This window comes from Oculina patagonica, chromosome 3, assembly GCF_052425735.1.
Source record: "Oculina patagonica isolate OP01 chromosome 3, crgOcupat, whole genome shotgun sequence".
NCBI classification, from domain to species: domain Eukaryota; kingdom Metazoa; phylum Cnidaria; class Anthozoa; order Scleractinia; family Oculinidae; genus Oculina; species Oculina patagonica.
In genome coordinates this window covers 13,634,550-13,647,655 of record NC_135760.1, presented here as the reverse complement: position 1 = coordinate 13,647,655, position 13,106 = coordinate 13,634,550, and the positions used below count along the sequence as shown (strand labels likewise).

The 13,106-nt window shown below is 39.0% G+C and overlaps 2 protein-coding genes and 1 long non-coding RNA gene across 3 annotated transcripts in view; 2 read left to right on the top strand and 1 right to left on the bottom strand.

Annotated features, from left to right (window-relative positions):
* LOC144646806 (uncharacterized) overlaps window positions 1-13,106 on the top strand; it is a 153,586-nt gene that overhangs the window by 58,987 nt on the left and 81,493 nt on the right. The window lies entirely within an intron of this gene.
* LOC144646784 (uncharacterized) lies at window positions 1,211-3,412 on the top strand. Its single transcript, XM_078506471.1, has 2 exons — window positions 1,211-2,825; window positions 3,060-3,412. Exon 1 carries the CDS (start codon window positions 1,361-1,363, stop codon window positions 2,225-2,227), a length of 867 nt encoding a protein of 288 aa, XP_078362597.1. The 5' UTR covers window positions 1,211-1,360; the 3' UTR covers window positions 2,228-2,825; window positions 3,060-3,412.
* On the bottom strand, window positions 3,528-11,753 carry LOC144646766 (uncharacterized). The gene is made up of 9 exons (XM_078506453.1): window positions 11,524-11,753; window positions 11,312-11,396; window positions 10,950-11,088; window positions 9,291-9,483; window positions 8,530-8,638; window positions 8,286-8,323; window positions 7,577-7,754; window positions 5,320-5,412; window positions 3,528-4,834 (listed from the first exon to the last, which is right to left on the bottom strand). Exons 1-9 carry the CDS (start codon window positions 11,640-11,642, stop codon window positions 4,706-4,708), a joined length of 1,083 nt encoding a protein of 360 aa, XP_078362579.1. The 5' UTR covers window positions 11,643-11,753; the 3' UTR covers window positions 3,528-4,705.

Here is a 13,106-nt window from a genome sequence, read left to right as displayed (position 1 = left end):
AGGGTGCATTCGTGTTTCTATTGCTTTCCTATAGGGGGGTCTGGGGGCATGCTCCCCCAGGAAATTTTGAAAAATTAGATGCTCAGAAATGCGATTTCAGGCCATTTCTGGAATATATTTGTTAAGAAGTTAGTAAAATGACCCATCAGTTTAATTTTTGTTACATTCTATATTCACAAGCATTCAATATCGATGGAAGCATTCATTTGTTATTCATGATTCTTTTAGCCATCTCCGTTATTCATGATTCCCAAGTTTTAAACACAAAGATTCATGATTCCTACTAATTTTACAGCTATGATTCATGATTCATGATTCCGCTTCCACCCCCGATTATATCAACTACAGAACGTAATTACGAAAGAAATTAAGCGGACGTTTAGCGCTGTTTTTAGTAACACACTTTTACAAAATAATAAAAAGAAGTAGATGTCTACCAGGAGCCGATTATGGCTCCTGATGTCGTATAGGGGACTTGGGGGGGGGGGGGGGGGCTGGGGCGAAGAGGACTTCAGCAAGGGGCTAAAAGATAAGATAAGATCAAATAACTTTATTTATACATGGTTTTTTCATCAGTCAATTCAATTAAGTTTAATACTGGACTATCTAACTAACTACAAAAATTTAATAACAACAAATTCAAATAACAAAAAAAGAAAAGTCTGCTTTTCATGGAGGCCGTGTCTAAAATTTACTTAAAATTTAGATATTACTTTAAACTGTGCCGACTTAATTTAGATTTGAAATCGGCCAGTGAAGATGCTTGTCTAAGGTCTATAGGTAAGTTGTTCCACAACTGAGCTCCGTTGTACGAAAAACTTTTCCTGAGATAATCAGTTCGAGGTTGTGGAAGAATTAATTTGTTTTCGGCATTCCTTAAACGATAAGCACTAACATCGTCACGATATACGAATCTTGATCTCAGATAATCAGGAGTCATACCATGAACCCCCCCCCCCCCCCCCCGGACCATGAAAAGGAATGCCGTATGTGATTGGCCTACCATCCCACCTACCTCGTTTTCGCAGCTCGAACATAGGGGACATAAAACCTCTGGAACCAGCTAGCCCGCCGACAGAACAGAGTGGAGTGGCCATGGAGTTCCGCTAACCAGAGTTCCGCAGCTCAGAGTTCCTCATTTTTGACGCGGGAGTGAGCCTGGTGCAGAGGTTCGAATATCTCGTTCCAGTCCATTTGCAATTTTGTCTTGAAAAAACAAAATGGCGGTTACCTAACATGTTCCGATATCGATGATGGTTGACTGCCCAATGTTTAAGAGTATATACAGAACGCGAATGATATGATATTCTAGATGTATTGAGGAAAGGAAGAGCCCAGTGAGGCAGAGATCCGGTGGAAAATGAATGCTGCATCGCTGGAAAAACGGAACTTGAGGGGTGTCACAAAACGCCAAGGAACCGGAACGCGCAGCCGAGTTACAAGAAACAGATCAAAAGTGGAGAAAATAAGAGAGTCTTTGAAGAATCTGAAACTAGACGAGAAACAAATCAAACCAACGAGGAACAAGGTATTTAGAGGTGATCAAGGTTCTCAAGATTCGTTTCACGACTTGGGTGTTCAAATTAGTAATCAAGAACTCTCAGTTCAGATTAGTAAATTGCCTTTAGGAGCCTATAGTTGTTCGAAACTTAAAGCAGAAAAATCTCAGGTACGTCGATCTGAAAGGACCAAAGCCAAATGTGACAGCCCAGAAAACCGTCCAGGCATGTTTAACTGCAGTGCTGAGGGAAAGGATCCATTTCTGCTGAAAGAAAGAGATCAACTAAAAATACCTGATTCAGATTGCAATGATGAATGCCAAACTCCTCAGAGCTGCTCCTCTATGTCAGAAGCAATAGGTACTGTAGACGACAGTCTCAAAAGAAAGTGTGACGATGATCTGAAGGAGACTAATTTCAATATAGACAAAGATCAGTGCTCACCCTCCCCTCCCAACAGTCCTCTGTATGACATGCCTCCCCCCTCCACTCCTGCACAGAAGCAAGCAAGAAGGGAAAAGCGTCATCTCCAGTTGGAAAGGTGGAAAAGGTATGAAGCGTCAAGGTCACGACAGGAGCGGTACCAGAGAAGAGCTCAAGAGGCAGCAAAAGCAATGCAAAAATCTGTCTCAATGGTCTACAGACGTGTACAGTGGAGCGATGAGTTAGTGCAGACTGTGTACATTGATGATCATGAGCCAAATCTCATGGATTATTTAATGGTGTAGCCTTATTTTGGTATTCTTTTGGCTTGTCAAACAGCCAGAAAGCTTTGTTATGCCAGGAAAATGAGGCAAACATTCTATTGATATTGATGCATGCAATGCACAATATTGTTAGTGGTAGTAAATAGTAAATCCAATGATTAACTGTTGTGTTTCAGTGCACAGGCATAACAAGGTAGTACATCGCAAGCAGGCCTTCACTTCTCAGTGTTACAGCACTACCATCATACTTACTAGTGACTCCTCTTACAGGTGTTATAGGTTTCACTAGGAACACTGAAGTTGATGGTAAAAAGAAATCTAGGTTATTAGAAGTTAATATTATTCTCCATCCATGAGTTATCCAGCACGGACTCCAGGAGGCTAAAACCCACCTGAAATAGTGAGCTTTATGATGTTATAATCCTCCAATAAATTTTTCTGCGGTTGTTTTCCAACAAAATCTTTCTATTTGAAAAAGACCTGCTGTATGCAAATAAGACCTTATTGCAAAACATCATGATTTCCATTCATTGCTTGGTCAGGGAAAATTGTGAGGTTTCATTGGTTCAAAGCACATGAACAGCATTTGCATTGTATGCCTTTTCTTCTAGGACTTGCAGTGCGTCGCGCCTTACCGTGGCCACCCAGCAAACTTTTTTTACAAGTGTGCTTTTGCAATATTATTATTTCTTTGACGAACACGGCTCCTTGTAAAGTTGAATACGATGAAATGGATACTTGTTACATTGTATTTATCAACAAAACGCCATGAAAACATAAAATATTACAAGTTTTTTTTTTTGACACTTGTAAAAAAGTTTGTTGGGTGGCCATGGTAATGCGCGTCACACAGTAATAAGAATACTCCAAACTGGAGATTATTGTGTGATAAATGCCTGTTAAAGTTGCAGCACATAACAAGTTTTGATCCTAGTGTATTATAACACTGACTCATTCAACTGTTCATGTGTACATTACAAAACTGCAAATTATCATTATTATAGGAATGTATCATGCTGCATGAATAATAACAAATATTTTTTGAATATTTTTGTAGTTTAAATTGAACCCTTTATTAACAATAGCTTTCCTAATTAAAAATATCTAAAAGCTATTGGTTGAAATTGTTAAAAATAAATCATACAAAGGACAATAATATTATAATTAATAGTAGTGATCACACTTATCTGACAAATAAAAAAATGTTGTCCCAAATGTTCTTACTAGTATTTACCTAACTTTTTAAAACAATAACCGGAATCTTTAGTTATTTATCTTGTTATTTGTATTTGTTAGATGTATGTAAAATAAAACAACTCCAAAAAGTAAAGACCTTTATTTAACTACAAAGAAATTTTTGAATTTCACAATGTGTTTTTTTTCATGAGACTTGTTTGCGGAACCTTGTTTTTTTCAGACTACATTATCCACACCATACTTGTATTGAAAAAAATAGTACGCAAACTTGCAATTTCATTCTAATAAAAACCTTATTTCTGAACAAGTAAGATAAAGGAGATTCTCTGAATAATATGTCCACCTTCAATGGTAAGAAAATATGCATCTTAATCACACAATGTCCACAGCCCGTATTTTAATTATAAATGAATGTCTAAACGTACTGATTTGATGACAACTGATGGATCCAATAAATACACAGACAACGCTCATTAAAATGATAATCTCTTATAAATAATATAAATTTCTTGAATTCAACATGAAATTCTTGGGCCAATTTAGAATTAACTTCTTCATGGTAAATTTTACCCTTGTGTACACTCCACTACTGTAAGTTCTGAAGGTAATAAACCACTACCACCCCCAGGGTACCAACCACAAAATCATTGTCATTAATGATGTGAATATTGTTCATCGTGGTGTAAAATAAGAATGAACATTTATTTGTTTGTCTCACGATAGAATCACTTTGAGATGTTGATTGTGACGTTTCTACTGCAATACTGCTAGTCTTCATCTGGCGACAAGGCTGATTGTTTACGCCTTACACGTCACTTTTGCATGTTGGTTTGCCGCTATTTACTATTTTTTGGGGGGGAGGTGGTTGTTTTTTTTCAGAACGTTTTAGTTACACATTTAACTCTTGGTTCCTAGATGTTCTTCTTTTCAGGGGGGGGGGGGGCTATCATTAATATCATTATTATTTGGATTATGATTGAGGGAAGTTTTAACTACCATACGATTTTTTTGAATTTTTTTTTGTATTATACTCTTGTGAATGTTCCTTTCTTGTGGTTTGTATCAAATACTGAGAACAGATAACAAAAAAAACCACTTATCAAGAAATGCTTGCACCTTTTTTGCCTGCATGATTACAGACAAAACATGATGTGATGAAAACTTATGCCTTGTGCACAATGCCAGACTTGCCTACCAAGTGGAAAGCATGAATCGCAGCAAATGTATACAGGAAAGAGTTAATTATAAATAGCTTGGTCTAACACCTCTAAGGGTCATAATTTACATGTTAAGTGATCTGGCTCATGTCCTTGTACTTTTAACAAGATATACAAAGTTAGAAGTTCCTGCAGCAATGATTGGATGATGGGAATGTCTCTCGTAATCAACAGTATACACAGCACGTGGCAGATCTACGAGCCGTCCAGTTGTCTGTAGAGGAATAAGAATTCAATTATTGTTTTTAATAGCTGCTTTATATTTATGTGACTTCTTTACAGGTCCTGCATCATTATCCAGTTTCAAATGACTGTTTGAAAACTTAGGAAAAGTCATGGCAACCCAATTATTTGGAATGAGTTTGCTTTTTTTTTTGCATTATACAACTGTAACGGGCCATTTTCAAGTTACCCTTGCCTCTGTCTCAAAACCAGTCTTATGTGCAAAACCATTCATAATTGTAAAAAAGAGTGTCGCTACAGGCCCATTTTCATGCAAATCAAACTAATTTTCTTTTGTTTCGCATGTAGACTCATTTTGAAAAAGAGTCATTGGGTAACTCAGAAATGACCTTTTCCTACAATTATTAGGTAGCAAACTTAATTTCATTTCATTCAGGACTTGTTGTTTATGTTGTGTTCTGCAAAATGAAAGGAAGTAGTTATTACAAAATGATCAACACCGAGTAAAAATCTTACATGAAAGGTTCCTTGATCCACGCATCTCATCATATTGTTGTCACTCCCTCCAGCTATGATGCTGTCTGGACCTTGCCACTGAACACAGTACAGCTACAAACAGGCAAAGAAACAGACACTCATCATTAAATAAATTGATCCAGCAAATGTGCACTACAACAGTAATGTTGCAGTTGGGTAGCCACTTGACTCCTAGCAGTGTGTCATGTTTGACAATGGCTGCAATCTGGGTTGAATTTTGTTCTCTTGCCTTGCTCCAAGACAAAGAACTGCTTGTAAGACCCCCCCCCCCCCCCCCCACCTCTCTCTTTTCTATTTACAAGCCCACACAAGGGCTATCAACTGGTTAACAACAGTACTGGTTTTGCACTTAATAGTCAGGGCCGTACCTAGCAGGGGGGCAGAGGGGGCAGTTGCCCCTGCCAGGAAAACAAATTTCCTACATAGTGTTTCATTATGCTGGGCTATTTTCTTGTAGCTATATTGGAGTTTGCCCCCAGCGGAGATAAGCGAGTTTGCCCCCCAACAAAAATCCTAGGTGCCGTGATAATCAGTTCAGTTTATCCCCAGAAAGGTATACGCATGCGTAACGAATCCATTGTTTTCAGAACAGGATCAAAAATTCGGGTCACGTGATTATCACCTTGAACTGTAAAACAAAAATGGTGGACGTCGGAGCTGAGGTTCGAGTGTTATTTTTCCTTAAGCTGCCGTTCCTGGCCACGTATGTACAAATAAGCTTTTAAAATGTATACCTTTTTTAACTCAAAAATTTGTTTCTTCTTTCATTATTCCGGCTCTCGTCCGAGTGAGTGCAACGATCTCATAAACGCAGTTTCAATAAACTGTGGCTGAGAAATGCACTGGTTGTTAGCACTCATGAAACAACTAAGTGGAACAGTTGTTCGATCTTCGCTGAAAACTACATTCTTCTGAACACATTTTCTCTTCCCATTTGGACAAAAATTGGTTTATCTACTTTGATGAAAATGCTTTTTTGTAAGCATACATTTTTTTTTAACGTTACCTTACAGCATGATGATCCGTACTTCTTCTTCCTAAGAGCCTTTTGTGGTGGTTTAAATTGTAGGGAGAATATTTGACATCAAAATTATCCATAAACCATTTTTTTGTATGTACTTTTTAATTCATCTATTTTTTAATTTTTTATTTTTTTTTTACTTAGGTTTCTTCTTTTCTTCTAGTTTCTAAAAACTTATCAACTCTAGAATGTGTGAGCAAAATGTACTTCTTTTTTCATATTTTTTTCATTAATTCTTGTCCTAATTATTTTCAAAAAAAATAAAGTCTGGTAATCATTCTAATATTCATAAAGGTTATCCTTTAGTATCACGAGAAATATATAACTTGTTCAGGTATTTTTCTTTTTTAACTCCATGTTACTTCCTGTTTTTCCTCCCTTCTTCATCTGTGATCTGCAAATGGGAAAAAAAGGAAATATAATAAAGCAAACAAACAAACACATCAGTAATCCTTTTTTATGATCATCACCTCTAATCTTTTCTACTCACTTTTCTAACCTTTACCTCTTCCTTGGTTTCTCTATACAGCATATTTTCTCTTCTGGAGCTTTCGCCTCTTCTTTTTCTCTTCGTCTGTGGGCTCCCCAGGCGCTTCCCACTGGGGGTGCCCCGCGTTTGTCATTTGTCCTTGCTCCCCCCTGATCCTTTTTCCCCCCGGTCCTTGTACTGTCTCCTGCCCTGCGGGCGCCTGGTGGGCGCCCCGCTGACTCCGTTCCGTCGCCTTGACTCTGGGCCACTGCAGTTCCGGCCTTGGTGGGTGGATAGTGGGATTTCGCTTCGGCCTGGTTCTTCCTGTCCGTGACTGCGGTATGTGCATTGCTCGGTACATCGGATTCAACTGTTGGGTAACTTGAGAATGCGCGATCGACTCCTTCTCTCGCGCGGCGGCCATCTTGGACGATAACAACACTCGATGCGATTTCCCTACGAAACCTTCCGACACGCTTCACTTCCACGCCATGTTGAGTGGAACTCTGCCTTTGGCCATTGAGTCCCGGATGGCCTGTAGGCCGGTCCCGAAAATTCTGGGGCATGGGTACTTCACAATTTGTTTTGATTTTCAGGGAACATGGATTGGTCATGTGACATGTATACCCTTCTGGGGATAAACTGAACTGATAATGGCTAACTTCAATACAATTATTTCTCTAAACTGGGAAAGAGGGCACCTAATAACCTGGCTATACTTGGAATGGCTATAGCTTTTTACATACCATACTTCCATTATAATCAGACGGCACATCCTTTATGAGCTTGCCAGAGCCATAGTCCCAGATCTGAAGAGTTTTGTCTTTCCTCCACGATCCTGTGAGGATTTGCCGACTGGAGCCAGACATGCTCAGTGTCTGTATGTCTAGCGCATCACCACAAATATGGGGTCCAAAGATTTTTCTAATAAATAATGGCAAGGTGCAAATGAAATTTGTTTCAAAATGTAACAAACAACAACAACAACAAAAATTCTTAAATTTGACGTAAACAAGATAAAGAATGTTTTGTTAGCTGTGAAGGTCACTATTTGTAGTGTTTTCTATCTACTGTTAAAAAAATTTATTACATATAATAAAATAATATACTTATATTTCAAGTACTGTACTCCTAAGGACCCCGCTAGGTTATGAACTGCCAAAGAAATTAGACGATTGACATACTTGGTAGACATATTTTTAAGCCACTGACAATAACAAGTGGTAAATGTAATAGACAAAGTCATGTTGTTTTTAGTTTACCGGTATTAGCTGGTATTCAACATGATGGAATATCTCCATATAAAGTTGTGCTCATAGATAAATGGTTCATGAAGATTAAGTTTTGAATGAACAGCACATACATTCGTTCGCCGGGCCCCGCCGCTCCGGCCCCTGTATCTCTCCGCAACTCCCAGCCGCCCACAAGGGGCACGAAAAATATTATTATTTATACCTCACAGAGTGTTTAGTGTCAACTCTTGTGTCCCAAAACTGCAGAACAAAACATACATAATATTTGAGTGTCATGATTCAGCAATTAAAATTTACAACATCAAACTCACTGAAGCAAAGAAAATGAAAATTATGTGAATAACACTAAATGTGACTAAATTATCAGTGGCCTTGCAGCTTGGTAGATTTGGCGGCTGGGTGGTTAGCACGCTGGTCTCCCGAGGGTCAGTCCGCATTTGTCTTACCTGTACTGTGTCATCCCAGCCTGCAGAGAGGAATTCATTCTCCTGGCCTGGAGTAAACTGTACAGTGAATACCCGACTCATGTGACCATCCATTACCAGGTGTGATGAACTGTGAATAACAAATCAGCAACTCAACTTACTGACCAACAAACAATACAACATACAGCAAATTGTATAAACAAACATGCCTTTTGCCTGGAGAGAACAAAATACCCCCCCCAACCCAAAAAAACCCCCCACCAAAAAAAAACACGGAAATCTCTAACTTTACTACAAATTCATTATGCAGTCCAGAATATTTCATTTGCTTATACAAGTCAAGAAAAATTCTTCTGGCTTATGCTAGCCTGCAAATAGAGATGAATGTCTGACTGTTGTTTCACTATCCCTCAAAGGTATTTTTTGGTACAGAAGAGGTATTTTTGGTTGCATCAAACAACAGCCAGAAATCTGTCTGTGTTCGTAGGTTAGTTCTTGCTTATTGAGTGTTTGATTCTTGACTTATGGTTTGTAAAGTGCTTCAATGCCCGATTCCCCCCATGGTGCACGCTTGCAGGGAATCATGGTAGTTGTATTCATCAAACCATGTGTGAGACTTAGCAACGATGAATACAACTACCGTGATTCCCTGCAGGTGCACGCTATAGAGGTAATCAGGCATTGGTTGCCTTGACTGCAGGATTTGACATGTCTACTTGAGTCTGTGAAAATGTCTTCCTAATACGTAAAAATTAAAATCACACAAAAGAACATCCCTGTACCTTGGCTGCAGTATACAGATAACTTGTTTGGTTCTCTCATCGTACACATTCAGCTTTGTGTCTGATCCAGCAGTAACAAATCTATCTCCTGAAGAGTTGTATGCACATGCTAAAACCTGTTTTGGAGCTTCTGACATTGTTCCTAAACATGAACTGGTTGATGTGTGCCAGATCTTTATTTTCCCATCAGCATCTGCAGTTAGGATAACATTCAATTCAACTCAGAAATCTGTTGCAGTATGTTTTATAGTTTACCTGTGAGCTTATTGCAGGCGTGACTTGCTGGAAGGCCTGTGTTAGACTACAAAGATGTTTTATTAAGAATGATCTAAAGACATGTGACATCAACCTAACATACTGGGAGGTCATCGCTGCAGCCTCCCCCTGTGCTGTTCCCGGGTGGGGAGGCTCGCGTCTCGTGCCCTTGTGGCTCTGGCGGTCCCCGTCGGGGTTCGGGGTGGCGCTCGCCCTGGCCCTCCGGTTGGGGGTTGGGCGTGGTGCCCCTCCCCCCGTCTTGTCGGCGCCCCTGTGGCCCTTGCGGACTTGCCACCTGGCCTTCCTGTGGCCCTCGGGTCAGGGCGGGTGTCTGCTCGGCCTCCCTCCCTGGCTCTGTGTCCGCACCATGTTCGGCCCCACCACGGTTCGAGATGGGCTTGACTGGGGCGGCCACTTGTGCGATCGGTCCCGATGGAAGCAGATCGTGCCGCCTTTGTCCCACCATGGGACGAAGAGGAATAAGTAAGTAAGTAAGTCATTGCTGGAGATCGCAGCAGCAGACAGACCAGCAAAGCAGGTGTGCTGAGGAGTGAGAGAATGAGAGTGGAGCAGTAGGAGAAAAGAAAAGAGCACACAAATGGCAGACGGCAACACCAGTACTTATAGAGCAAGATGAGGACTTTTGTAGGAATAATGCGACAGGTTCTGCCTTCCCAGGATAGGATTCTGACTTCAATTACACAATTTTAAGGTTCTGCTTTCCAGGATAGGATTGTACAGCCACAGCAGACACTGTAACCCCACAAGAGACTGGTGCATATTCCACTGTTTTCCTGAGGCAGACTGAAGCTAACAATAGGGTAAGATATATAGCATTACAGCATTACAACCCAAGGTAAACTTGAGACTGCAGAAAGGGGGGGGGGGGGGGTTATATATTTTCTATATAGTCCAAGACTTCCCTGACCTTGCAAAAGAAATTGAGACTCAAAAGTTTTGTGAAAAAAAATTGTGATGGCAAGACCCATATATTTACCTATAATTCTGCACAGCATACTTTTATAGCAGGACCATTAACCACCCCTTCCCTAGAGTGGCCTTCATTATAATATTTATTGTTTATACAGTGAGCTTTTATATCGTCATTTGCATAAGAAATTCAGCAATACAGTGTATTTAATATTAACGACTTTCCAAGAGACTCAACAATTAAGCTTTAATTACTACTGTAGTTATAATCAAGTACCCGGTGCCCTACAATTTTGGGGATTAACACAAGCTTAATTGCACCCACATTGTATTAATTTTTTGTATTGAAAATTTTCTCTTATTTTGTGCAATGAAGGTAAAAGCAGGTGATAATAACGGCTAAATTTCCCACTCGTTAAAGACCTGAAAAACCTACATTAAAAAAATTGTACAGTTTGTGTCAAATGCACTTACATGTTGCAAGTAATATATTTCCGTAACTATCTCCTTCTTTAGTCGGCTTCCATCGAAGGCAAGTCACCGGCAAATTGCTATTAAAAGTATCTTGGTCGGAAAGGCTGTAGACGCAATGGCCAGTATCGGTTGCATAGACCTAAAATGAGGTTAAATATATATCAAATTTTAGTTCCGCTTTCCCGCGCTATAAAGCCCAAAACAAAACGCCAACGGCTCGATAAGATTAATAGCGTTATATTAAAACTTTCATATAGGTGGAGATAATATTTAAAGAAGTAAAAATCGTTGAAAAAAATTAACGATCGAATAGTTAAAATGAAAATAAGATCTATAATACCAAAAAAGCTAAGCTGTTTTACCTTAGTAACGCCGTTGACCAAACCAACTGCGAGCAAGCCGCCTTCGGGGTTGAATCTACAACACATCACTTCAGAATTTGTCTCCCTGTTTTAAATTGAATCATTATATTTTTTTAGAATACAAAACAATACGGCAATACAAATAAAAGTACTTCGATCATTATCACCAGCTTCATAAATGAGGGCGAAAAATTAGCAAGAACATTGCTCACATTATGTTAAGAATCTTGAGATTCCCCTCTGCCGTGGGTGCCATGCTGGGCACTGCAGAGTTGATCACCGTTTCGCGAGGCGTCGAAGCTGTAGACAGAGGCGCTTGAACCAAGTGCATGATGTTGAAATGATCTATTATGATATGTTAGTCCAGGTGTCTTAGTTATCTACAATCCCATTGGAACAGGAAGAGAAATCATTTGAACAAACGTCTGCGAGACCAAATTCCAAAAATAAATAAATTCGTACTTACCGCGCGTGCGCATGCGTTAGTGGTCGGCCGCTGTTACCATGGTAACAGAGAGAATGGCTTTGCAGCCTTTTGTCAAGTGTTTCTCAAGCCATGTAAACAAGAAGCGGCTGTTTTTTGTTTCTTTTATACAAGAAAGCCAGAAAACACACTGATATATCCTAACTGTGTTTACAAAGCCTTGCAAAAATACAACTACACAACCAATCAGAACATCAAAATTATTTATTCAAAAGTAATTTAATTTTTGTTCAACCCTAACAGAGATTCACTTCCATTTTCTTCGAGGGTAGTACTGTTGCGGGCAGAGGCTCCCGCTTGTCTCTCCCCGTAAATAGTTTTCTCGAAGGGTATATCAAAACATTCCAGTTGAGTGCGTTTGAAGGGATTCTTCTTTTAAAATTAAAAAACGCGTAGCCTTTTTGCCACTGTGAAATACCGTTCTCTCACCATCACCTTGCCCACCTGCAAAAAAAAAACAATTCATGTGAAAAAATAAATTCACGTCATTAAACTATTTTGCGATTGTGCAGATTCGATCAATTTGTATAAATTTATGTGGCTGAGCTATAAAAGGGCTGACATGTTTGTAGAGTCAGCAAAAGAAAGGAAAAATTCGCTCTTTCTCCATAAAACGTTGAGTTTGGCTTTTTCACGTTGTATGTTTGCATACCCAGCCAGAGAACCAGAGGATTTTTCTCGCGCGCGGCGGATTTCTCTTTCTATATACTCATTTTAGGAAAAACGTACCTGTGGAGTTGCCGATGTAAAGAAACGAAACCATCTTTCAGCCACTTTGAGAGAATGTTATTAAATAAATATCAAACTGAAAGGTATATTTCTCTTAAATCAAATAATATGATTTCGTTTAGGAAAAAATGGAGAATGTTTGAGGAAACAATTCACAATTACGTTTATTTAGTGCTTTAATTATAAACTGTAACTTAAATTGTTTAGATTGTGGAATAACTTGACAAAAAAAATGAATTGTAAAAAAAAAACGTTTGTAAATGTAGTGTCGTTAACTACGATTGTAAATGCATATAGATTTTTTTATGTTAAGCATTGTGTCAAATTAAGTAAGTTTCGTAAGTGCTGTAAATTTTTTAAAATTTTAATTTAATTCATTATTTAGATTTAGTTAACTTATTAGGCAAACTGTTGTGTTGTTTATGGACTTCTGTTTTGTCAAAAAAGTTGTGATGAAAAAGGGATTTCTCTTTCTTAAACCGAAGTGTTTAAGCAACTTTTCATTTTTTGCGCATGACCGACACCAGAAGCCGTGCGAGAAAAAGCCGTGCAAGAAAAACCTATGGCACCAAGGGTAATGTT